General features: G+C 40.3%; 1 protein-coding gene across 6 annotated transcripts in view; it reads right to left on the reverse strand.

Annotated features, from left to right (window-relative positions):
- Nucleotides 1-26286, reverse strand: part of TLE1 (transducin-like enhancer of split 1 (E(sp1) homolog, Drosophila)) — a 134796-nt gene that overhangs the window by 85942 nt on the left and 22568 nt on the right. For all 6 annotated transcript variants that reach the window (XM_006900201.1, XM_006900204.1, XM_006900206.1 and 3 more), the window contains exons 5-6: nt 16016-16078; nt 14438-14512 (exon numbers count right to left, since the gene is read on the reverse strand). In XM_006900201.1, coding sequence (XP_006900263.1) covers nt 14438-14512; nt 16016-16078 — 138 coding nt within the window. The remainder of the gene's footprint in view (nt 1-14437; nt 14513-16015; nt 16079-26286) is intronic.

Below are 26286 nucleotides of genomic sequence, written 5' to 3' on the forward strand. Positions count from 1 at the left end.
GGATCACAGTTACTAAAGCTGCTGTGGTACTATTCCCTCTCACTCTATGCTATGCTGGTGGCCAGTGCTCACAATCTCATGCCAATATCCAGACTGAGCTCAGAATACGCCTGCAAAGAGAGTGTGGACATCACTATCATCTCACAGATGACAGACTAAGTTGTTTGTTTCTCCCTGCGCCGCATGCCGATCCCATGTACAATACAATAAAAAGCTGCACCACCCAGAGCCACCCCTCAACTGGCTGTGGACCAGACCACTGTGATCCAGAAGGCTATCATGAGTTGCTTTTCAAAAGATCATCTTTCTTCTTAGTCACCTTAGTCTTCAAGTATCATGAATCCACAGCACTCTAGAGATATACACGAGGTGTGCTGGCTGGAAATTGAATGCTAGACTCCCACATGTCAGTGGTGGAGTTCCAAGTCCTCACATCAATTCCAATTCATAACTGACTCCACGTACAACAGAACGAAACAATGCCAGCTCTACCTCACCTCCCCACTGCCACCATGTCTGCGCCCAGCCATCAGGGAGAAGGTCGGCGTCATCTTCTCCTCATGTCCTGCTCCATGGACTGGTTCTTCCTGATAACATGCAACATATGTGAGATGAAGTCTCACCATGGTCATCTACAAAAAGCATTCTGGCTGAAGTTCTTCTAAGACGGACTCGTTTCTTTTCCTGGTAGTCCTCAGTACAGTCTATATTCTTCACTAACACCATAATTCAAAGACATTAATTAGCTGTGGCTCATCTTTACTCGTCGTCCACCTTCTGTAGGTAGGCATGCATCATCTTGGCAGATCTGCCCGATGCAACGTGTTTCTTTCCTTTCTTGACTGCTGCTTCTGTTAATCCAAGTAATCTAAAGGGACATTCCTGACAAAGTCAATTTCTTTTGTTTATTATTTATGTTTATTGGTCTAGTTATAAATATTTCTTTATTTCTTTATGTTGAGTTGTGGTTATTCCTTCTCTGATCTTCACTGATAAGTGCTTCAATTCTTCTTAGCTTTTAGTTAGACTAAAAGCAAGACTGTGTCATCTTTGTACCATAGTTTGTTAGTAAGTCTTCCTCCAATCCTGATGCTGCATTTTCTTCATATATCCCAATATAGTGAAAGGGAATGACTTTAAAGCACATCTTTCCTGATTTGACACACAGCATCCTCTTGTTGGGTCCAAATGGCACCCTTCAGATGTACATTTAAGTGTCAAAAGAGGACAATGTAATATTCTAGATTCTCTTTTTGTTGCAATGTTCTACACAGTCTGTAATGATAATACTGACTACCTTTGTACAGTCAATAAAATATTGGCAAACATCTTTCTGGTATTTATTACTTTCACCAACATGCATCTGACATTAGTAACGAACGTTATCCCTTGATCCACATTCTCCTCTGAATCAGGTTTGAATTTTTGGCAGTTCCCTAAAAATGTACTGCTACAACTACTTCTTAATTACCTTCAGCAAAACTTTACTTAATGTAATATTAACGACACTGATAATTTTAGCAGAGAAACTGTGAATTCTGCCATGGGACTGTTCCTGCCCCCATATTCAGTGCTAAGCCCCCCTTCAGGGGTTGTGCTTGATACAGCATTCATAAACAGGAGTTTATGCCTAGCTCTGCTACTGATGAGTGCTAATATGATCTGAGTGATGTACCTGAGAAGTTCTAACCTCTGTAACTGTGATGTGACACTATTTAGAAACAAAGTCTATCAACAGTTCACAAGAAGTCAGAGTGGGTCTGAATACAGTCCTCATATGAGAACAGACCTTCTGAGAAACAGCCAGGTGAAGATGGATTTACACTGCAGCCTATGCCAGAACCCCTGCTACTACCAGAAGTAGGAGAGAAACAAGAAAGGATATTTCCTTGAGAGCCTTCAGAGAAAAAACATGAAGCCCTGGATTCAGACTACTAACCGCCAGAACCACAAAGACAACATATTTTTGCGTTAAGTCTGCCACTCTCTGCTGCTGTGTTACAGCAGCCCTAGAAGAAATGCAAAAAGTCACCAATTCTAGTCTCAACTCCCCAGTGCCCATCCCTAGATCTAAAAAGAGAGCCATAATTTGCTCCTATTCTCTTGCAAGTATGTTTGCAAAGAATAAAGATTAAACAAATATGTCTCTGGCTTCTTTCAGAAGTAAATACTTAATCAACAAGAAGTTAATTTTTAAGATAAAACTCTACATTTACCCTTCAATGTCTAAAACCTGCACTTTAATTTTTTAAAACTGTGTTTTAAAAAAATGGTGGTGGTTGCTGTATACCTTCAAGTCATAAATGACCCTCCAGCGAGTTTTCAGTTAATCGCATGGGAGAAGACTGCCCATCCTTCTCCCATTGAGCAGCTAGGGGATTCGAACTGTGTGCCTTCAGGATTGTAGCACAGCTTCTTACCACTCCGCTACCAAAGCTCCAAACACAGTTATAATGTGGAAAAATTCAATCTTCCAACCATCCATTCTAAAAATCAAACCAAACTCACAGAAACCATAAAGTAAGTATAAGGCACATCCGTGTTATAAGGTTTCCGAGCCACCTCCTACTAAGGCTTCTGCCTGCACCCATCATCCCTTAGATTGGCTAAAAATCATTTCTCACCACACAGGGCAGCTCAGGCTTGGTGCCTGCCCCATGGCACACCCCTAGGCCGAGAGGTACCACCTGAGACCTGGCTCACAGCTCAGGGTCTTGGTCACCGCTAAAAAGGCCAGAAACCCTGAACTAACTGAATACCCAATTCCAATCCTTCATTGGACTGGCAGATACACTGTCCTAGGCAAGAGGGCTTGTTTTCTATTTGCCATCATTGCTTGTCTGCTTAATGGTATTTGTGTGTCTGCCTGTTTTATGCTTATTTCTATGGGTACTGCACAGTTTGCTGCACTGTGGTAACTCAGATGGTAACATAAGCGGAAGCTATGCCACTAGTATTGTAAATATTGGCAGGTCACCCAGGATAGACAAGTTTCACCAGAGCTTCCAAACTAAGTCCCAAATTCTTCTGCAACAATAAGGTAATGCCTCAAAGAAAATTAACTTATAAACATTTACACGCATGTCTGCATAGAGCATAACACACACACACACACACTCTTATAAAACTATTATTAGAAAAGGCATCTTTAATGAACAATGGTAGTTTTATGCAAAATAGCTGTGTTTCTCAGGCTAGTGACCAGGGACCCACATGGGGCCATCTGGCAATGGCTGGACAATGTTTTAGTTGTCTTCTTGGGGAAGGCAGAGGTCAGTGAAGCTTCAGAAGCACTCTACAACACCCAGGACAGCCCTCTACAACTAAGAATCACAAAGCCCAAACGACAGTAGTGCCAGGGCTGCTGAAAAACCCTGGACCAGATTAAGCCTGAATTGTGCTCCTACATGCCAAGTGGATTACCAAAGTGTTATTTACAAAATAAAAATACTTTCAAACATATTCAAATATTCACTGTTCCTTCATCAGCATTCAAGCACCTTGTCACAACTCAAAACATGAACATCTGCTTTCTAGAGATGGCTTGATTAACAATTCCAAAATAAACAAATACACTATTTTTACTTTCTAACAATTTGGTAAAGTACTGCCTTGCATACTTACATATACTGGTGCTGTTATACATGGTTCATGGCAAAGTTTAGGTTTGGGGAGGAGACAATGAACTTGCTCTTACCCAAACAATCTGAGTAGGCTGGGAATGAGACAAGTAAAACAAATGTCAACCCATGAGTTACTGATACCTAAAACCCACAAGGAATAAAGCAATCTCATCTGTGTCAAACAACAGACACACACTGAGAATTTGAATTCACACACTGAGAATTTGAATTCCCATTTTACGCAATGCAGTGCAGATCAATTATAGTATTGCAGTCAAATCAACTGCTATTCATAGTCAAGGTTGTAAGGTGATGTGCCAGTGGTTTCCACACTTTTGTTCCTGTAACACAGGTACAGCTCATACAGCTGCCCACACGACTAGGAAAGAAAAAGGCCAGCACAGCTTCACCCTCATGAGATGGAAGCCACCTAGCTCCATGAGGCACTGAAACAGCTCTCATTTCTGAAATACAACCCACTTTATACAACTCCAAGAAGCTAGTTTATAAAGATCACATACTTAACTCAGCCACAATTAAAATCCATGCTCCCAAATGGCATCTCTAATGCTAAAAGAATAAGTGGCATTTATAGCAGTTGGTATTTAAACACTTTAAAAAAAAATAAAAATAATAACATTTGTTGACAGTTCTTTCCAGACCACTCTTCCCTGATTTCTGTGCTTTACTTGTTCTTTAGAACACTCAGAGCTTATCTAAGGAGACTGCAGGAAAAAGAAAACCGGTATGTATATGGTAAATAAGTGGGAAAGGGGTGCTGGCAGCAGAACCATCAAGAACACTACTGCAGAATTTAGCAGAGAAATCTCCCATTATGTGAACAAGCTCTCCCAAGAAGAGGGGCAAGGGAGACAAATGGGCAGACATGGCTTCTGGGGCCAAGAATTCTTAACTACATAAAGATGATGATGATGATAAGAAGAAGAACTTCTCCTTGTAATAATAAGGAGAAGAAGAACTTCTCCTTGTAATAATAATAATAATAAAAAAAAAGAACTTCTCCTTGAAAGGCTCCACCTTATAACAGAAGCACACAGACGAACTGACACACAGAAGCAAAAAGAAGGCCTATCTGCAGGCAGGCTGCCAGGGTACAGAACTAAAACTTCCAAGAAGGGTCTGAACTCAACCCTACTCCTAGGAGTACACAGACTGTTAAGTACTGGACTACTAGTTAAAAGGCTGGCGGTTCCCACCCACCCCTTTAGAACTCTCCTTTCAAAATAAAGGCTTCTTGTTTCTAAAAAAAAAAAAATAATAATAATCAGTCATTAAAACACCATGAATTCACTCTAATCTGACACATTCGGCACCCAAGAACTGGAAACAACTTGAGGACAACTGGCTTCATTTTCTCTATATTCTAATCCTGCTGCAAGTTGGCTCATTCACACAGCTCCCCCTGCACGTCCATCCTGCCTTGCTAGGTAACTCAGAGCTGCCCACACTCTCTGAGTCTGATGATTTAAAGGTCAAACAGAATACATTTTTAAAGTCCATATTTACACATTCTTCAAAACCACTTAATACAAATGAAGAGATGTTCCGCATCACTATCAGGAAAATAAATGCAGATCAAAACCACAATGAGATACTATTTCACATCCACAAGGATGACTAGAATAAAAAACCAACCACCACCCAGTTGGAAATGTTAGAAAAGATGTAGAAAAACTGGAACTCACAAACACTACTGGTGGGAATGTAAAATGCTGCAGCTGTTTTGAAAAATAGTCTGTCTAGTCCTAAAAGGGTTAAACAGAGAATTACTATAAACATTATGTAGGAAATAGTGTATGTATTATTATATAAAATAAGTGTGTGTGTGTGTGTGTGTGTGTGTATCTCAATTCCACTTGTAGGTATATGCTTAAAAGAACAAAAAATCTATAAAAACCATACAAAACCCTGTATGTACGTAAGTATTTACAGCAACATGAAGGCCAAAATGTGGAAACAAAGTTCCATCATCAACTGATGAACAGATAAACAAATGTGGTATACCTATTCAATAATATATTACCCACAAAGGACATGAAGTTAAAGAAAAAATACTGATGCATGCTACAATACTGTCAAAACTTAAAAATATTTCCCTTAATAAAAGCAGCCAGATAGGAAATGCTAATTATTGTATATTTGCTACTGTTCATTACTATCAACTCGGAACTGATTCATAGCTGATCTTCCAGCAGGTTTTCAGATGCTTTAAATCACCTCCAAAGAAACTGGTAGATCAAGGGTAGTGCAACTCCTTACCACCAGAGCTCCCTACTGCATTTGTAAGAAATGTCCGCACAAGAAAAATCCACAGGAACAAAGGAGATTACTGGTAGGTGGGATGGCTGGTAACTCCCGAAGTGATGGGAATATTCTGGAATTAGATAGTGGTGACAGTTCACGGCTTTAAGCACTTTTGTGTATAAAGTGATATCTTAAACAAGAGAATAACATGGTATATAAATTATAACTCAATTGGAAAAGAAGTAAAAAATCAACATACAACACAAAATTAATTCCTAAGAGACTCTACTCTCTATTTTGGGATTAAAGTTTCTCACCCTGAAAACCCAGAGGGGAAACACTGCAATTATTTTTCCCAAGGCAGCATATAAAAATCAAATAAAAATATGTGGAAAAATAAGTATACAAAATCCATTTGGAAATGTGAACAATGCATCAGTAATTTTTCTACTTTCTAAAAAAAGCATCTTGCCTAGACAGAAAAACTTCCTACTTTGAGGCCAAGCTCTGCTTTTGTCAGAAAGATACTCAGCTCAATTCTCAGTAACAAACACATTTAGCCAAAGGTGACTGAGGAGATACAGAAAACTTCTTTGCAATACTGCTTCTTCCCCTTGGAAATGTAGTAAAGGCTATTAGAATTTAAATAGAGGTTGTGTCACTAGACATTCAAGCTGAATTGGAAGACTACTTGTTTGTTTTACTCATTTTGTCTTCTGCTCTTAGTAGCAGGATATGCATTATTCTCCTAGGGTGAATTTGTTTTATAAAGAAACCTGAAGCTCAGTTATTGATGGGCTTTCCAGGGATTAGCTGCCTACTCATAAGAATAAGAGGCTAACCTCATCCTCTTAAACTTCACACACCACAATCCCATAGATAGCTGACAGCTACAGTCAAAGGAGAAAAATAATCCAACATTTTGCTAATCCTTAAACCAATCAACTCATGAACCTGTGGAGAGTACTTTAGGTCTACAATTCAATCTCTAAAGCACAGGCAGTCTGAAAGACTTCTTTCACACTCACACACCCATCAGTAATCTAGATATTGAGCCACCACCCACACAAAAACCATTCTCATCAGTCATCACAAAACAAATACCCTGGACTACACAGATGCCATACTAAGATTTTAAAAACCACAGAAAATTATAAATTTTTTTTATGAAGCAGGGATATCTAAATCTGACCAATAATTGGGGCCCCAGAGGCCTTGACAGAAGTTTATTCATGGAAAATAAATTAGATTGTTGTTGTTATGTGCCATTGAGTCGCTTGCAACTCATAGCGACCCTATGTACAAGAGCCCCAACCTCGCCGTCTCAAACACACTCAGTATTCCCACCACTCCACTCACAGAACCAATCCACCTCATCGAGGGTCTTCCTCTCCTGCGCCATCCCTCCACTCTCCCAAACATGATGTCCCTCTCCAAGGACCAGTCCCTCCTTGCAACATGCTCAAAGTAAGTCAGACGAAGCTTCAGAATTCTTTCCTCCAAGGAGCATTCCGGCTTCACCCTCCCCAGGACAAACCTGTTTGTTATCCTAGCAGTACATGGTATATTCAACACTCTTCTCCAGTATCAGAGCTCAAAGGTATCAATTCTCTATCATCCCTAGTCACTGTCCAACTCTGCGATGCATAGCACTTAACTGCAAAGACTATAGCCTGGATCAGGCACACCTTAGTCTCCAGCCTGACATCGTTGCTCTTCAGTACTCTTGCGAGGATCCTCACAGCTGACTCTCCCAATGCCATTAGTCTCTTTATTTCCTGGCTGCTGGTACCTAGAGTGTGCTGGTACCTGACTGTAGAGCCAAGTAAACTAAAACTATTAACAATCTCAATCTCTTCACCATCCATACTGATGCTGCCAATTGGCCCAGTGGTGAGAATCTTTGTTTTCTTGATGTTGAGCTTCAATCCATATTGAAGCCTGCAGTCCTTGACCCTCTGCAGCAAGCGCTTCAGGTCCTCCTCAGTTTCAGCAAGCAGGGTTGTGACATCTGCATAACGCAGGTTGTTGAGGACTCTTCCACCAATCCTGATGCCACATTCCCCCTGGTACAGCCCAGCGTCTCAGATGATCTGTTCTGCATACAGATTTAAAAGGTATGAAGACAGAATACATACCTGACGACCCCCCTTCTTGATTTTGACCCATGTAGTGTCTCCTTGATCTGTTCTGACGACTGCCTCTTGGTCAAAGTGTAGGTTTCACATTAGCACAATCAAATGTTCTGGGATTCTCAGAGTCAGCCATAGCTTGTTGTGATCCACACAGTCAAAAGCCTTTGCATAGTCAATGAAGCACAGATAAGACATTCTTCTGGGATTCTCTGCTTGTTGCCAAGATCCATCTAACATTAGCTACATTATCCCTAGTGTCACATGACCTCTTCTAAATCCAGCCTGTATCTGGCAGTTCTCTGTTGACATAGTGTTCCAAACGTTTTTGGATAATTTTCAGCAGAATCTTGCTTGCATGTGATATTAATGATATTGTTCATTAATTTCCACACTCTGTTGAGTCACCTTTCTTTAGAATGGGAACAAATATCGATCTCTTCCAGTCAGTTGGCCAGCTGGCTGTCCTCCAGATTTCTTGGCACAACTTAGTGAGCACATCCAGGGCAGACCTGTTTATTGAAATAAATCAACTGTTATGCTGTCAACTCCTGGAGCCTTGGTTTTGCCAATTCCTTCAGAGCAACTTAAACTTCCTCCTTTATCACCATAAGCTCTTGCTCATAGGTTATTTCATTAAATTCCTCTCTGTCAGCCAATTCCTTCTGATACAGTGACTCTGTGTACTCCTTCCATCTTCTTTTGATCATGTAACATTCTATCCAAACTATCCTTAAGTAGTGCCACCCGTGGCTTGAATTTGTTTTTCAACTTCTTCAGCTTAAGAAACGTTAAGTGAGTCCGGCCCTTTTGATTTTCTGACTCCAGCTCTCTGCACATTTCATTATAGTATCTTGATCTGTCGTCCCGAGCTGCCTTTTGAAATTTTCTGTTCAGCTCTTTGATTTCTTCCTTTAGCTTTGGCTTCTCAGCGCTCTAACGCAATATTCAGAGTCTCATCTGACATCCATCTTGGTCTTTTCTTCTTTTTCAACCTTTGTATGATCTTTTGCATTCCTCATGGATGATTTTCTTGATATCCTCCCAGAGCTCATTTGGTCTATGCTCATTGGTGCTCAAGGCCACAAACCTATTCCTGAGATGGTTTTGAAATTTGAGTGGGACAGACTTAAGATCAAATTTTGGTTCCCATGGACTTAATTTTCCTCAACTTCAGCTTGAACTTGCATATGAGTAGCTGGTGGTCTGTCCCACAATCAGATTACACACAAATAAATAAAACAAGGAAAGCAAGGTTGCCTATTCTAACTCCCATCTTCTTGAGTTTTTAAAGGTCAGAGGCTTTGCTCCGAGTTACTGTTCACTGCTGTCAAGATGGAACCAGTTCCTAAGTAATCTCAGGTCTTCAGAGGCTACAGACTTCATGAGTTTATGTCCATCTTTCCCTCCTAGAGTTGCTAGCTAATGTGAACCACCTGCCTTTAGTTTGGCAGCACAACCCTTATCCACTAGGCCACCAGAGATCCCTATAACTGAGAGAAAAACTACTCAATTTTTTTCCCCCATTAAGTTTGTGTCAGGGAGTCTGAAAACACTTGGCTTTGACTTCTGTTCCAAGCCCCTGTCCCTGTCCCCAATTCTAACACACTGATGCACTTAATCCCACAGTGCCAGCAAAGACATCACCATTCTGCTCTCTGCTCTGTGTTGAGAAAGGAAGTCAGTTAATACCGTGTGCTCACAGTGTTTAGTCATCTGTTTTAAAACTTTCCCTCCTCAATTTGGAACTTTAGGTTTTTTAATCAAAAGCTGACTAGGAAGGAATTTCCACTGCTATATCCTTCTACATCATTCATGCATGAAAACGTAATGGTAGAAATGAATTTGGTAGGGTTGGCCGTGAATGCTGGCATCATGGGACCATTAGAAAAGACCTGATGGGAGTCAGCTCATAAATGCCTGACTACAGGCACTCAAGAAGCAGAGACCACATGCTAGGTCTGAAGGTTGCCGGACCACATCGCATCCTCACTGAAGCCCTCCAAGGTGGAAGGCATTACTTCTCTATAGACAGAGACATGGACAGAGGTTCAGTTACTGTTGTTATTGTTTTTTGCTGTTATGTGCCGTCGAGTCGCTTGCGACTCATAGCGACCCTATGTACAACAGCCCTAAACCCTGCTCTATCCCGTGCCAATCTCATTGCTTCTGACACATCCATCCCGATTACCCCAGTCACTGAATCAATCCACCTCATAGAGGGTCTTCCCCTCCTGCGCTGTCCCCTCCACTCTGCCCAGCATGATGTCCCTCTCCAAAGACCTGTCTCTCCTTACAACATGTCCAAAGTATGTCAGGCGAAACCCCAGAATCCTTGCCTCCAAGGAGCAGCCTGGTTTAACCCTCTGTAGGATGAATCTATTTGTTTTCTTGGCAGTCCATGGTACATTCAGTACTCTTCTCAGTTACTGTAGGATGTCAGAATTATCAGCAGCAGGGCCAGCTGCCCCACCCACCTCCATGTGATTCTAGGGCTGTGCATTTTTTTTACGTAACATAATACAAATCCTGGTATACAAACTACCAAAGATAGTACGAAGCTGGCAGTTTTGGCTCAAAGTAGAATATACAACTACACAACTGCCTTAATAACAACGACAAACCTATACAGCTAATTATTCATTTACATTAGATCAAAAGAACTCTTTTTCTTCAAAATTAAGAAAAATTCTCAGGGTCATAGAAACAGGTGTTAGAAATGGCCTAACAGGGCATTTGAGATCTGCGCATTTTACTAAAGTACACATTAATTTTAAAAATACGTGTATGAAGGAGCTCTGGTGGCTTAGTGGTAAGGAGTTCCACTGTTATCCCAAGGAACATGGTCTGAATCCACCAGTTCCTCTTTGGGTGAAAAATGAGCAATCTCTTTCTGTGCCATTTACTGTCTGAAAACCCAATGGAGGGTCAGCATGAGACAGTTTTGACTCAAAAGTGCAGAACTACAACATTTATGGGTATGCGACATGAAAGCATGCATGAATATATAAATATGTGAATTATATGATTTAAGCTCAATGGAAATGGAATACTACATAGTTGAATCTCAATCTCAACTAAAGCCAATTATTTAAAAACATACAACATTTTCAGTTCTAAAATCTCCCCCAGTAATGAGGAGGAAAACAATCTTGAGACTTTAAATTTTCCCTGCCTTCAAGCAGCCACTATCAGTTCACAGATTCTACAACATCTGTTCATTTATTTTGTTTGGAATATTTTTAGTAGAACTCTTTTTACAAAGAATCTACTGCCACTGAGTCAACACCAACTCCTTTTCTAAGAATGCTGTTTAATACCCTGATTTAAAGACCCAAGCTAACAAATAAGTTGCCTAAGTACAAAGCAACTTTTTTCTGAAGCACAAGTGATTTGTGTCAAATCTAATAAATCCTAGACCTATTAAGATCCTCAATTATTCAATACATTTTATTATTACAAGAACATACTTAATAGGCCCAAAAAAGCAAAATGAAAAAGGAGTGCTGCAGTTACAATGCTGGTCATCCAATTCACTGTCATTGAAAGCTATTACCAAAAAGTCTTAAAAATATTTCAGCAGTTCCTCTGTCCATTATATACTGAAAAAGCTCCTTAACTGGATTTCTTAAACACCAGTAAAGCTATGTAACTTGAGGGTAGGCGCTGTGGTAGAAAAGATTTACAACTGAATATTTTCTGTGTGCTATGATAACTCAATTCTCAATGCCAGTGTGCAAGGGGAACAATTAAATCACTCAACAAGGACAAGAAGCACTACCTCCTGTCTCCTAAAAGAGCATCCAGGGGCCAGGACACACGTTGAGCTTATCAAGAAGCTTGGTGTCCTTGAGCTTTTACTTTTACAGGTTTGCTGAAGAGAAATATCTTTAGCCCTGTCAAGCAAGCAGTAAGTCCCTTGATTGCACCTTAAAGGGAATGAGAATGTTTCGGCTCATTTGCATTTTAAAGGGTACTCTTTGATGATCTTTCACACTTGTAATAGATGTCTAAACCGTTAAATTACTATTTCTTTTCTTAGCCTGAAAGTCAATGCAGACTAAGAGCATGGCCTCACCCATTGTTCTTTACCCTAAGTTGGTCCCTGAACAATACTGACAGCTGCTATCAAACCAGGCTGCATTTACTCCGCCAGCAGCTGCTGTGTGCAGAAGACAGCCTCTCAGTACCTCCGCCCTCTAGGGAGACAGGTTGACACACTGCATGCTCAATGACGGGTGCAAAGGTCCACTGAATTGTCAACCCAATTTTATGCTACTTCGATTTTCCAGGATGCAAACAACTCCTTTCATGCAAAAATCAAGCATATGGCAGAGTATGAAACTTACGGTGTGAGATAATTATTGATCACTACAAACTTTAAAAGAGCCTCTGTTATTAATATATGATCTCAAAACTAAAATTAAGAAAACGAATATGCCGATATGGCAAAATCATGCCAAAGTCTTTCATGGGGCCCATTAGCTGATTCAAGTGATTGTTGCTACGTTATTAGTTAATCTGCCTTTTTAATCGCAACATGTTTCCTAGACTAAGGCCATTCATATCATTAGCTATTCATCTGCCCTTCTAAAGGAACGAGCTATTTTTACTTTCAGATTCAACTAAAATGAGTACTACCTATTAAACATCTGTTAAGTACCACTTTTTCCTTTCTAAGTCTTCAGTCAGAGAGGAAATTATCAACCACTGGGCAGAGTCTTTGTGGATTTCAAAGTAAGGGTTCTATCAGTCAGAAATAATATATAAAAATTTAGAGCCTATCAGAAAACATGTTTCACTAAGTTTAATGAAGTACTTGAGAACTACTTTGCATATGTTTTCCTTTAATCAAAACAGGCTTTTCCATCCTTATTCATTTGGGTTAAAAAAATTCTGTGCTTGAGCTACAAGTACAATTCGCTATTAGTCTGTGCTAATCAAACACGGTACATGCAAAAGTACCAGTGAATATTTGATTTGATCTCTAAAAGAAAGCAATTCATTACACAAGAAAAGGGTACAGAAGGCAGCAGACAAATGCAGATGTAATTGTGTTTTTTGTTGAATGTGATTAGAGAGCCCACTAAGTAACAGTCAAAAATGTGATACTAAAGGGGGGGGGGGATCACAGAGCCTGGATCTGGAGGAAGGGGAGGAGGGGAGAATTGTTTATGCAGAGCTAAGCTGTCAAGTGTAATAAAGCAGCTTGAATAAAATTTAAGCTGAAAATCCACTGAAGCTCCCCATTTCAGGGAGGGAAAAGCTATTAAAAGGAAATGAAGGTCACCCTCCCAGTTTATTTCACCTAATTGACTGCCAATAGCTTAGCACAGGCACTCAGAGCGCAGATCTGCAATTGAGAAACTGATGAAAGGAGAGTTTTCAAGCTGAGGCTCATTCTTTAATCCTCCTTCACTCTTATGTTTTTTCTCCATCTCCAGTTGGGATGTAATTTTAAGTGCTGATGGATTAACTGGTTCTATTGTCTGTGTCCAACACTGGACTATGGCACTCTTAATCCGTACAGCAGCATGTCTAATTATCATTACAAAGTGTCTGAGGGAACCATAAAGACCAGCAGGGCATCTTCTCACAAGCAATTAACATAAATTGATAAATGAGTAATTTGAATCCGCTCAAGGCACTCACATATGAATAAAATCCGAAAGGATGGGCCCTTGTTTCAGCTACTTCTTTTGCTCAGCCTGGAAGGGCAGAAAACACAAAAACCCTTCTGGAGCCTGCGGGTGGGGTGGGATGAACTCACGCAGAGGGTACCAGGCTTGTTAATGCAGAGCAAAGGACTTGTGATTGACAAGCCATCGGCAGCAAGCATGCTGAACCCAACCTCTAGTGGCAGAAACCCATCCAGTGAAGTCTCTGAGCCTGATGGCAGACAATGAACACTTCTTCAAGGGTAAGAAGAGCTCTTTTCACTGGTGTACCCTGAAGAATCCATGAAAGATGCACAAGAAAGAGAAAGTGCAAACAGCTGTGTAGGCTTCAATACTTTAGCAAGCCAAAGGGGACAGCAAAGATACCTAAATGAACTGATCGGAGACTTTTCTTAACCTCACAGTGACCTGCCATTAAAAGACAGAAAACTCTAACAGAAAGCTTATACTTGACTGAGGGCACATGGGCGTTTTAAGTGTCATAGGGTAGGTTTCATTATTAATTAAATGTCTCTCTTCCCCTCCTAAAACACCTCTCCTATTATCTTCCTTATGGTATCCCTTTCCCCTATATACTTCATCATACCCCGGACTCTCGGTTACCCTTATCAAATCCAAATGGATTAACGGTAAGCTATACAAAATTACATACACACATACATCTAATAAGCCATTAAATTAGTAAGAAATGAAAGCTGGTTATACACACTGTAGGAGGTAGACCTGGAAGGCCACGTACCCCGATGATGGCATTCAACTCTGCCATGGTCACCTGCTTGGCACGCTCAACAGCCTGGGCCACCTGTTGCTGATGCTTTGGAAACAGGGAGAAGGGAAAACATTAAGCAAGGCAGCCAAGAACTTCCCTTACAAATTACTTAAATAACAACAACAGAAAAACAAAATCTCCAAGCAATGCATGTGATGGATTTAAACATATACTTTCTCAATTATATGTATTTCATGAAACTCATACACAATGGGAAAAGGAAACAGAGAATGGAAGTTACCACTTAATCTCTGATGGTAACTTACAGCTTGGAACAGTACAAAGTCATAAAGGATATCAAGAGTAGTAACTTGAGGCTTCACAAAATACACAGTATGAAATCTGACAGATCACTCTTGTTGGTTTCAGAAGTTGTAAAAGATTAGACAGGTAAGTTTATGGTAACTCTAAAACACTCATTTCAATACTTTAAATTTGAACATTAAACCTACAAATACTTTTTGAGCAACAAATCTTGGCCTATCAGTAGTTTCTGGGGATCCCTTTCTTTCTTTAGCTTTTTGAGTTTTTACCCTCTACATGGTTAAGAAGCTGCAATGGAATACAAAAGGCATGCAGTTCCAAGTTCCAATCCACCAGCTGCTCCACAGGAAAAGGCTGGCAAACTTCTCCCATGTGATTTCCTACCTATGAATATCTGCTGGAGGGTCAGCTATGGGTCGGTTCTAGCACATAACAACACCCTCCACATACAAAAAGAGACCCCACTTTCTCTCCCCAGGAGAAAACACATTCCACTCCTCCCTTGACCCAAAACAAACCCCTAACTACACAGGAAGCACACAGAGACCTTGAAGTCTAGGAACAGTTAGATTTAAAAGACACATTTAAAAAACCTTTTGGCATTTATTTGCCTGTATCCAAAAGTAAGGCAAACTTCAAGACAAAACTAAAATACAATAGTCTTGAAGCAACTGGGAATACCTATTTTTATAGGGAGTTAAAAAAAACAAATACACACTTTATTTCCACTAAGGAGGATTTTATTCATAGTTGACTCTCCAGTAGATTTTTAATTGCACAGAAGAGACTGCTCATCTTTCTCCCACAGAGAAGTTAGTTGGTGGATTCAAACTACCTGTCTTTGGGTGCTCAGAGAGACTTCTTAAAGTCAATCCAAGTTGAAACACAAATACCAATGAAATATCTACTTTCATTGGTCAACAGTAGCAGAGCCATTCTGAAGTGTTAGCACAGAAAAATCTTTCTAGTTAAATAATCTACAGGACATCTGAATCACCAGTAGATCTCAAGCTTATACTCCTCAAAGAAAACAAAAGCATTCTGATAGTCATTTCGCAGTTTTCCACAGGAAAAAAAATCAATTTGAGGTTGAGCTATTGTCACCACTTCTGCAGCGTACCCTCAGATCTGTTAGCTGGAATAGCAGGGGGTTTTGCACACTTCAGCTGTAACAGATGTTCTTCACACTTGTTCCTTGTGATAAAATTAACATCTTAAAACTAGCTAATTTGCAAACAGAGAAGCAACATAATTGCACTTTAACAGCTGAACAGTTTTACTTACTTCCTGAGACAGAAATGGGATGACTTGTGCACAAATAGTGTTCAATCTCTTGGCGATTTCAGTCTACAAAGACAAAGCCATATAAATGTTTAGAATACTTCATAATCAATTCATAAAAAGAACACTTTAAGCCAACATTATCTCACTCTTCAGAGTATAATCTTGTTTCTTCATTTTATATTACTGGTTACTTTTACCTTGAGGTACATAGCAGATATTACTCCCACTTACAAAATGTACGAATGACAAAAATCCAGGCTTTGGTGGTCACTTGAAAAGAAACAAAAGGTTGTTCAACATGTTGCCGCAAATGACGGCAAAAAAAGTGTTCCTAAGCACAGTCTCAATTTAAAAGTGTGCAGCAACTTGTTAATTCAAAGAGCTGTGTGGTTTAAGATGCTATGATTACCTAAACTGGCCACTACAAGCTACTTAATAAACTTATGTAGTTATAGTCAATTCATCCACATCAGCATCAGAAACTACTGGTGCAGTAACACTGTTGATGAGGTCTAGTTTTCCAAAGCCAAGTTTGCCTACTGCTGTCTAAACAGGTCCCTGGTGGCCTTATGGAGTTTTCAGGGACTGTTTTCCTTCTGAGGTAGATGCCAACTGCCAACTTCTAGTTAGCAGCAAAGCATGAGAGTTACATGCATCACCCAGGGATCTCTAGATTTCCAAAGTAAAGTGAGAGCAGAAGGAACCTGCTGACCAGTTTCTCAAAGTCCGGCTTTATAAATGAAGCAGGAATTGATAATGAATAGTCTTAACTAAGCCTAAAAAATTCCAACCAACAAGGAAAACATCACTGAAGCAGAACTCAAATCCCAAAAGACAGTCAAGGCAGCATGCTCTGGATGTTTGTCAAGTTTCAAAACAGCAAAGACGCTAATGAGGGGGCTCATGATTTATCTCAACACAACAAAATGTGTTTTAAGTGTATGCAGCATGGGTTGCTCTAAAGGATGCAAGAAAATCCCGGTTCAGCTCAAAATCTAGAGCAGTCCCATCATTACCAAGAAAAACTGGCAGGGGCCAGAATAAGCAGATGCTGCTCCAATCCCAACCTATGGAGGGCCTACCTGCACCTCCTCCTTCAGTAGAGCAATGCACAGCAGAGCTTCTGAGCAAGGTAAACAAGGCATTTGTCAAGACCTCAGAGGCCCAGTGACATCCTTATTGATATCTTAACTATCAATGCTACTGCTATTATTGTATTAAATGATAAGACCACAAAAAGAACAAAATTATAAAAAGTGCAGTCAATGACCTTGAGAAATACAGAACAGGATACGTAACAAAAAGGAGGAGGAAGAAAAAAACCCAGGAATTATATGATCAAGTAAATTTTTTTTTAAATAAGGCCAACCTTTGTTCTCCAGGATGAGGTCAATTAATTCAACAGCAAGGCCTCTTGATTTTATGGGATTGAGCTGAGGCCAAAATAACTCTCCCTCACCATCAGGGACTGTAGTTACAGAACACTGTTGTTGTTGTAGGGGAAAAATGTACTAGAAGGAAAAAAACGAGAACACAAACCCATGACTGCTTTACCCAATGGGACAAACATATATGCAAACAGGCTTCAGCTGTGACAGGTGCAAACACAGAAGTGAGTCAACCCCATCCAGTTATCTGATCACAGATCACAGCCTTCCACTCACTAATTCAAGGTCACGGCTCTCCTTGAAAGCAAAGGTAGGCCTCCTTTATTCCTGCAGCCAGAATGTATCAGGTATCTCCACGGGGGGTGTGTGTGTGTGTGTATGTGGGGGGGAGGCGGGAGAGGGATACCCTTGATGGCATTCTGTATTTGCTTTTTTCCAAAAGTCACAATTGGGGTTTTCTAATTGTAAAAATGTTAACATTGAACACACACACACTTATAAAACTACAAAAGAAAGGTAAAATAGCCCTAAGTCATGGGAGCTCTGGAGGCCTAGTAGGTACTATACTGTGCTGCCAACCCAAAGGCAAGCAGTTTGATCCACCAGCTGCTCAGCAAAAAAAAAAGATGTATTTAGGGCCTATGAAAATCCACTGGAAGGTCAGCTATGAGATAATGGTAATGAGTGAGGCATTTTCAAGTCCATCATGTAGGAAAAAGCACTGGGATAATAAATCTGGAATTACCAGTCTAAATGTTCACTTTTTTTTTAATAGTCCAGATGAGGAATATTTTCCCAGCAAAGGGTCTGATGGTACACAATGCCTTTCCATAGCTTGGTTTTCTACCTGAAAGTGAGTCACAGCCACTCTCCCAGGCAATGAGTGCATTATTTGCTATTCCATTATATAAGCATGCGGTGTAAGCACTTCTGATATCAGTGGGTAGTTGTATTTCATTTCATTTTTTTACAATTCAAACTCTTTGATGAGTAACTTGTACATAGGTCTCCAAGACAAATTCCTAGCAGCAAAACTCCTAGATGTGGGACAATTTGTATGAGGCCTTTCTTGCTCTAGGTTTGTAATACGCCAAAAATGACTGGTTAAACCACAATCTGCTAACCAATTAGTTGGTTTACTACCACTCAAGAGGCTTGTAGGGATAGGGTACTTTAGTATCTACCTAAGAAGCCTGCAAATATGCCCAATAAGAATGGTCCGTTTACAGTCAATCACTACTTAAGTGATTGGTTGGTTTAAGAATATCATGCCCTATAACTGAGAAATCTGTCTATTAAAAAAAAAGCAGCTGATATCACAGAGTATTTTAAAGTTTCCAAACTGTCTAGGGAACAGCCAGATGTACAAGCTGGGTTTAGAAGAGATCGTGGCACTAGTGACCTCGTAGCCAATGTCAGATGGCCAAAAGCAGAGTACCCGGGGAATGGCTGTCTATCTGTGCTTTATTAACTATACAAAGGCATCTGACTGTGTGGATCACAACAAATTGTAACTAACCTTGAGGAGAATGGGAATCCCAGAACACTTGACTGTGCTCAGGCAAAACCTATACTTGGACCAGGAAGCAGTGCTCAGAACAAACAGAGCAAGGAAACACTGCATGGCTCAATATCAAGAAACATGTGTGTCTGAGATACATCCTGTCTCTACACCTTTTCAATCTGTATATCAAGCAGATCATTTGGGAGGCTAGGCTTTTCATCAATAAAGCAGAAGCTTAGGCATATATAAAGGGTTACTTGTAACATAATTTTGTCTTTAAAGCTGTCTTTTTAAAGAGAAGAGCAAATGGAGTGGAGGCTTAGAGAGGGCAATATGCAGCAATGGATGAATGAAAATCAAAGTTTTCTGTAAACTTTCATTAAAATATCAATAAAACAAAATTATTGGGGAAAAAAAATAAAAAAGCTGTGATAATGCCTGCCTAATCGTAGCACTGGATCAAGGATGCTGGTTGAGAGCTGGACCAGGCCTAAATCTGGCCCAAAAAAGCCATGGAGTGAAGACAAGACAGAGAATAAACCAGTGCAGCCACTGTTCTGCTCAATCTGGTGACCAATGTACCAACACAGCAGCAGTGGATGCCTAGTCCATGGTAAGTACTCCTAGTGAAAAGAGAAACGGACAAAAGCAATGTGGAAAGGGTGAATGTGGGCTCCTTCAATGGAATGCCAAGTGGGGTACTCATGAGGGTGAAAAGGCTCATTTCAGATCTATTTCTGTTGCATATTATGTGTCTTCTATAAGTAATCTGCTTTAACACTCTACTGTTTATATTTTATAAACAGTAACAGCTTTCAAATGACAGCACTGTGTCTTGTGAATATGACCCAATAAGATGGAATAGTACAACTCTCATCCCAGCAATCGCAGGGCTGCCTGCAGTTGACACACACAGTTCACCGGGTCAAAGTGTCTGCCTGCTTTACTCTGAATGCATGCAGCAGAAATGCCCTGCAGAAAAGCCCTACCAACTTACAGAGTGTGAGGGTGCCTAACTTCCCATCAAATGTCCATACTGAGATCTGCTGATCTTTTCTCAATCTTCAGCTAACGAAGAGACTGAAAAATGATCTGATCTTGACTTGCATTATTTGAATTCTTCATAAAGTCGCATACTTTTGCATATTTATTGGCCCTCTATTTTTCTTTTGCTTAGTTTTCTATGTTTAACATAGTCTTTTTACAGAAGTTCTTTTTTACATGTTGACAAATGTTAACCTTTCATCACAATTCTGCTCTTCTACCATCTGTCTTTCAACCTTGCTAAAATTGAGACTTTTTGCTACACAGAACTTTTTTTTCTTCATACATTCCTAGTCTTCAGGTCAGATTTGCTATTAGGTACCACTGAACTGACTACGACTCAAAGGGACTGGACAGCTGGAACCCTGCCCTGCCCTATGCCACATCACAGTCTCTGCCACATTCAAGTTCATGACGCAGTCACAACCATACCTTCTCTTAAGCTGACCTTCTATCTAGCTCAGCATGACGCCTGGGGAAAAAGGATGACCCCTTGTGATAACAAGCTCAAACACATGAGACAAAGTTTCACCACTCCTGTGTCTAAGAAGTACCCTGGTGGCACACTTCCTCCAAGAAGACTTGTTTGTTCTTTTGGCAGCCCATAGGGTATTCAGTCCTTTTTTCCAATAACACAATTCAAGGCATTTCTTTTTCTCCTGTCATTCTTATTCATTGTCCAACTCTCTGATGCATAGAAAGCAAATGAAAATACCATGGCTTGATTAAGGTCTTTAAACTAATATCATTGCTCTTTAACACTTTGGAGAGGTCCTTGACAGTAGATTTTCCCAAGGCAACATGTGCTTTGATTTTCTGGCTGCTATTACCAGGGATGCTGATTGTGGATACTAACAAAATATCATTATTGGCAACGAGTATACATTACAGCTTTAGGAAAGAAATGAGCAGTCAGAGAATTATAGGACCTTGTGTGAATGGAATGAGCTTGTAAACTTTAATAATATAAAGTTTCAAAACACAAAATTAATGGAGAAAAAATAAAAACTGTATTACACAATGAAACAGATCAAACTAGGTAAAACTGAAAAAAGGGAAAAAATTAAAGTGCAAACTGGTGGAAGAAACATTAAAAGCAATAAAACCTGTCTTTGGGATTTCAAACAAATGGTCTTGAGAAGAAATAAAAATAGGGACAACAGAAAAAGATTTCAAGACTTTTCCTCTCTGCGAGTCTCTAACTCCTATCTTAAGCTGTTCTCTAACAAGCGACGGTTTGATTTGGGGCCAGAAAGCCTAAATGCTAGTCTCTTCTCTTTGACTTAAAAGCTGATTTCTCTTGAACTCAGTGCCAATATTCTCCAAGTGCCCTCGCTATCTTTGTAACATCAACAAGAGCACCTATTTCCTGGCAGTGTGTCTGTAAGGATGCAATGAGTTTGTATTAACGTGTTTTGTGAACGTCTTCACTAAGATGCAAGAAGATTTCAAAAGTTTTCCTCATTCTTTAAAATAGTCTAGATGATAGCATAAAATTCTACAACCATTCTTAGTAATAGCAACCCAAAAGTGGCCATGGCACTAGAGACATCATCAGAATCAGATGGATTTTTTTGCTGAAAGCAGAGTAGCAGAGGAAAGTCTATCTGTGCTTCATTGACTATGCAAAGGTATTTGACTGTGTAAATAACAACAAATTGCGGTTAACCTTGAGGGAAATAGGAATCCCAGAACGCTTAACTGTGCTCAGGTGAAACCTATACTTGGACCAGGTAGGAGTACTCAGCACAGAGCAAGGCAATACTGCATGATTCTACATCAGGAAATAAGTGTGTCAGGGATGCAACCTGTCTCTATACTTTTTCAATCTGTATATGAAGCACATAATTTGGGAGGCTGTACTTTATGAAGAAGAATGTGGCATCAGGACTAGAGAATGATTCAACAATCTCTGTTAAACAGATGACACAACCTTACTTGCTGAAACAGGACCTAAAGCATTTGCTGCAGAAGGTCAAGGTCTGTAGTCTTCAATATGAATTGAAGCTTAACATAAAGAAGACAAAGACTTTCTCACCAATGGGCCAATGAGCAGGACCATGATAGATGGAGAAAAGACTGGGGTTGTTAACAATTTCCGTTTGCCCAGCTCCATAATCAACACTTATGGCACCAACAGTAAGGAAATCAAAAGACAAACTGCATTGGGGAAGTGAACTGCAGAAGACCTCTCCAAGGTGCTAACGAGCCATGATATCAGTCTAGAGACTAAGGTGTACCCGATCCAGGTCATGGTCTTCACAATTAATTGCTAGGCATTGTAGAGCTAGACAATGACAAAGGATGACAGGGGAAAGAAATTTGATGCTTCTGAGTTGTGGTGCTGGAAAAGAGTATCAAACATACCATGGACGGCCAAGAAAACAAAAATGGGTTTGTTTTGGAGAGGGAGAAACCAAGTTTCTCCTTGGAGGCAGGGTTCTGAAGGGTTCTCACATACTTTGGGCATGTGGCCAGGAGGGAACAGTCCTTGGAGAAGGACATCCTGCTTAGTAAGCACAGGAGAGGAAGACCCTGGATGAGATGAACTGACACTATAAATGGGGTAATGAACCTAGGTGTTTTGGAGATAGTGAGGCTGGCTTAGGAGAGGGCAGTGAGGCATATAGAGTTGCAGGCGACTTGGCACATCGGTGATCTGGTAAGACCCTTAAGTGAGTACAGATTCACCAAGAATAATATTTTTCAATGAGGAAAACTAGACTGCTAACTCACTAATCAATCTGCAAGAGATGTGGCAACCTGCTTCCATAAAGACTGACACCTCCGGAACTGTAGAGTTCTCCTTTCCTACCAGGTCACTAAGAATTTAAATCAGTTTGACAACAGGATTTTCAGGTCTGTTTTAGAAACAGGTTTGTTTTAAAGGCAGTATTCATCTCCACTCATTGTGGTTGAGTCAGAATCAACCCAAAGCTCTGACACCCAGCAGGTTTCAGAGACTATAATCACACGAGAGGAAACTGTCCATCTTTTTCCCTCAGAGTCGCAGGTGGATGTGAATTATCTGCTTTTGGTTTAACAGGCAACTCCTACCCACTAGGTCACCAGAGCACCCTTCTAAACCAGGATTGCTCTTGTGAGTCGGAACCAACCCATAACTGACCCTCCAGCAGGTTTTCAGAGGCAGTTAATCAAATGGCATACTGGTCATCCTTCTCCCAAAGAGGAGCTAGTGGATACGAACCGCGTGCTTTTGGGATTACAGTGCAGGTTTCTTACCACTAGGCCACCAGAGCTCCCTAAACCAGAATTAAGAGAGTTCATTCGTTCCTAACACTTCCACAGCCAAGACAACTGCAATGGAAACAACTTGTATGTTAACAGCACTTTCTATACTAGAACTCATTTTCCTACTCAAGATGAAAGCTGTTCTCTGTACCTGTTAAGGTCATGTTTATTGTTATGCATAAGGTTTTAACTGGCTAACTTTCAGAATTAGATAACCAAGCCTTTCTTCTTAGTCTGCCTTAGTCTGTTCAGCTCTGTTGGTGTTTAAAATACAGGTAGCACAGCTTCTAGCATCATAGCAACACACAAGCCATCACAGTGGTATCTGAAAAATTCAGACAATGAAAAAGGCCAAGCAGAACTGACACAAATGCTGTTGTTAGTGATGAATGAATACCATGCCAGAAGAACAAATACATCAGTCTTGAAGAAAGTAAAGCTGGAATGGCATTTTCTTTAGGATCAAGGAGGGAGAGACTTAAACACATCTTCTTAAACTAATCCCTGCATAAAGATATGACACTTTCTAAAGGAGAGGGGCAACAAGAAAGAGGGAGACTCTCAATTAGATGGACTGGCACAGTGGCTACAACACTGTCTCAAATGGAAAGACTGTAGGAAGACAGCAGTGGGTAAGGAGCTGTGCTGCCAACTCAGGAAGGTGGTTCAAATCCACCAAGAGCCCCAAGAGAGAAGGATGGGCAATCTCCCCCTGCACTTTACAACCTCTGAAAACTTGCTGGAAGGTGAGATAGGAGTTGGTTCTGACTTGATAACATACAACAAGAACATCACAGACGTTTCAGAGACAACAGGACAGTGCCTAGCAACAATTCGCACTCAAGAAGAAAGTTTCCTTGAATTTCTGACACTGTGCAAGGCAATGCTAAGTCAGGATTCAAGAACTAACCTGACAGACCATCCAAACCGTATCTGCAGCTCTACGTGTAAACTGTATCTGCAAACCATACCTGCAGACTCAGATTCACTTCTGATGCACAGTAACCCAGAAGACCAAGCAAACTGCCCCACAGAGTTTTCAAGGCGGTCAGTGTTTTTGGAAGCACACTGTCATATCTTTCTCCTATGAGGAAATCATGAAACTCTACCAGCTGGAGGAACGCCCCAAGATTCAGCCTTACTTCGTAGACAGCAACCACCCTCAAAGAAGGCAGTGAGCAGGAGTTCACATTACTTGTCTAAAACAACGTTCTGTTATCTGGGCCAATGCCAAGACTCCTTGTGGATTTATTTATGCTAAAAAAAAAAAAATAAACTTATTTAGGGGTACAAATTAGAAAAACTTAGGTTTATATCTCAGCAGATTCATACTGTTTCCTCATTGTTGATGTACCTTCACTGCAGGATCCCACGTTCTCATCTCAGTAAGAAGACAGTTAACACAAACTACTTCCATTTCACAAGGATCAGGTGAGCTAATATTAACACAACCACATTATTTTAACGTAAACTAAAGTCAAACCCATTGCCATGGAGTCATTTCCAAACCACAGCTGTAAATCTTAATTGGAGCCTGTCCATATCCTATTCCACAGGATTTTCTCAGCTGAGTCAGAAACACTCTGAGTGTAAAACAAGTTAAAGGAAATGGAATCCCTGGATGACAAAAGCTATTAAGCGCTCAGCCAACTCGCTGAAATGCAGCAGTTCAAACCTATGTAAAGGCATTGTCAAGCAAAGGTCGCCGATCCTTTACTCTGACACACCGACAGGTCATGACTTGGAATCCTCATGACAGGACGTTACTGTCAATCTTCACAGGAGCAGACCACCAGGCCCCTCTCCCACACCGCCTCCAGAAATCCACTCAGACACTGTTTTTCTTTCCTCCTGCATCCTTCACATCAATTCACAAACTCTTCATCAGTCCCCTCAAAATCCTCTACAGCAGCACTGCCTGTCTTCTTGGAAAACTAAGCTCATGTGTTAAAAAAAATCAGTTTATATAAAGTTTCCATACAATTTCCTCACAGCTTCCTACACACAAGCCATCTAGCTACAAAATGAAAGCAACCCGAGAACAGATTCTTACCAAATATTTTTGTTATCCCTATGCACTAAAATTCTCCACAACAGCGAATCACAGGATACACATCTGCCATGTTGTCAAGTTAAGGCTTCATGAAACTAAAACCAAATGCCTCCTAAATGCAACAGCCAAACTGCAATTAGTTAACCGGCTCCTAAAGAGTGTTAAAATTAAGGCTCTGTTCACAAAAAGAAAGCAAATGTTAGTAACTGTACGACTCCTGTATCTCAAAGATGAGCAATGAATAAAAGCCTGATGTACTCTACAGGCTCTTAAGCTGAAGACATGTTCTTATGGGCATCTTAACTTTGAGTTTTAGGATTCAATGATTCTTAAAAGCTCTACCTTTTAATAATCTTTATATCTTGTCCACTGTAGGTACAATACAAGATGACTGTTGTTTGAAGCTCACTATAAAGCAAGGACAACTTAAGAGTAAGTAATTGGCCACAAATTTCAAGGCAATGCAGTGGCACCATGCCAAGCAAGAATCAGTTCAAGGACAGGAAATTCCACTACCATCAAACTGTAAACTGACAAATCATAAACAAAATACTCGGGCTGAGGGTTGGCAAAGTCATCTTCTGGTTTCTTTGAATTAAGCAGGAAACCAAGAGAAAAGCAAAATGGAGCGTTGGTAAGTGTCTGGGAACAGATAAATGGGCAAGTAAAAGGAAATAAATTATAAAGGAGGAAGTAGAGATAACTTCGAAGTCTTTCTGCTTAGATACTTCTCAGTCCACGAAAAATATCCAACCACATTATCAACCAAACAAATCATATACTCTGCTGCAAGTTAATGTGGGTCATTCTGTACCAGTTAAGTTGGTATTTTTTTTTTTAAAAAAAAAAAAAGCAAAACAACAAAGGAATCATAAAGTCCAATGCTGGTGAGTCCATGGGGAAATTGGAACACTCATGCATTCCTAATGGCAGAGTAAATTGGTACAATCATCCTGGAAAGCACATGGGCAAAGTGTTTCAAGAGCATGAAATTATTCAAACCCTTTGGTAACCTAGGAATTTATCCTGA

This window comes from Elephantulus edwardii, unplaced genomic scaffold (genome assembly GCF_000299155.1).
Source record: "Elephantulus edwardii isolate Elephantulus edwardi_28Jun2011 unplaced genomic scaffold, EleEdw1.0 scaffold00277, whole genome shotgun sequence".
Taxonomy (NCBI): domain Eukaryota; kingdom Metazoa; phylum Chordata; class Mammalia; order Macroscelidea; family Macroscelididae; genus Elephantulus; species Elephantulus edwardii.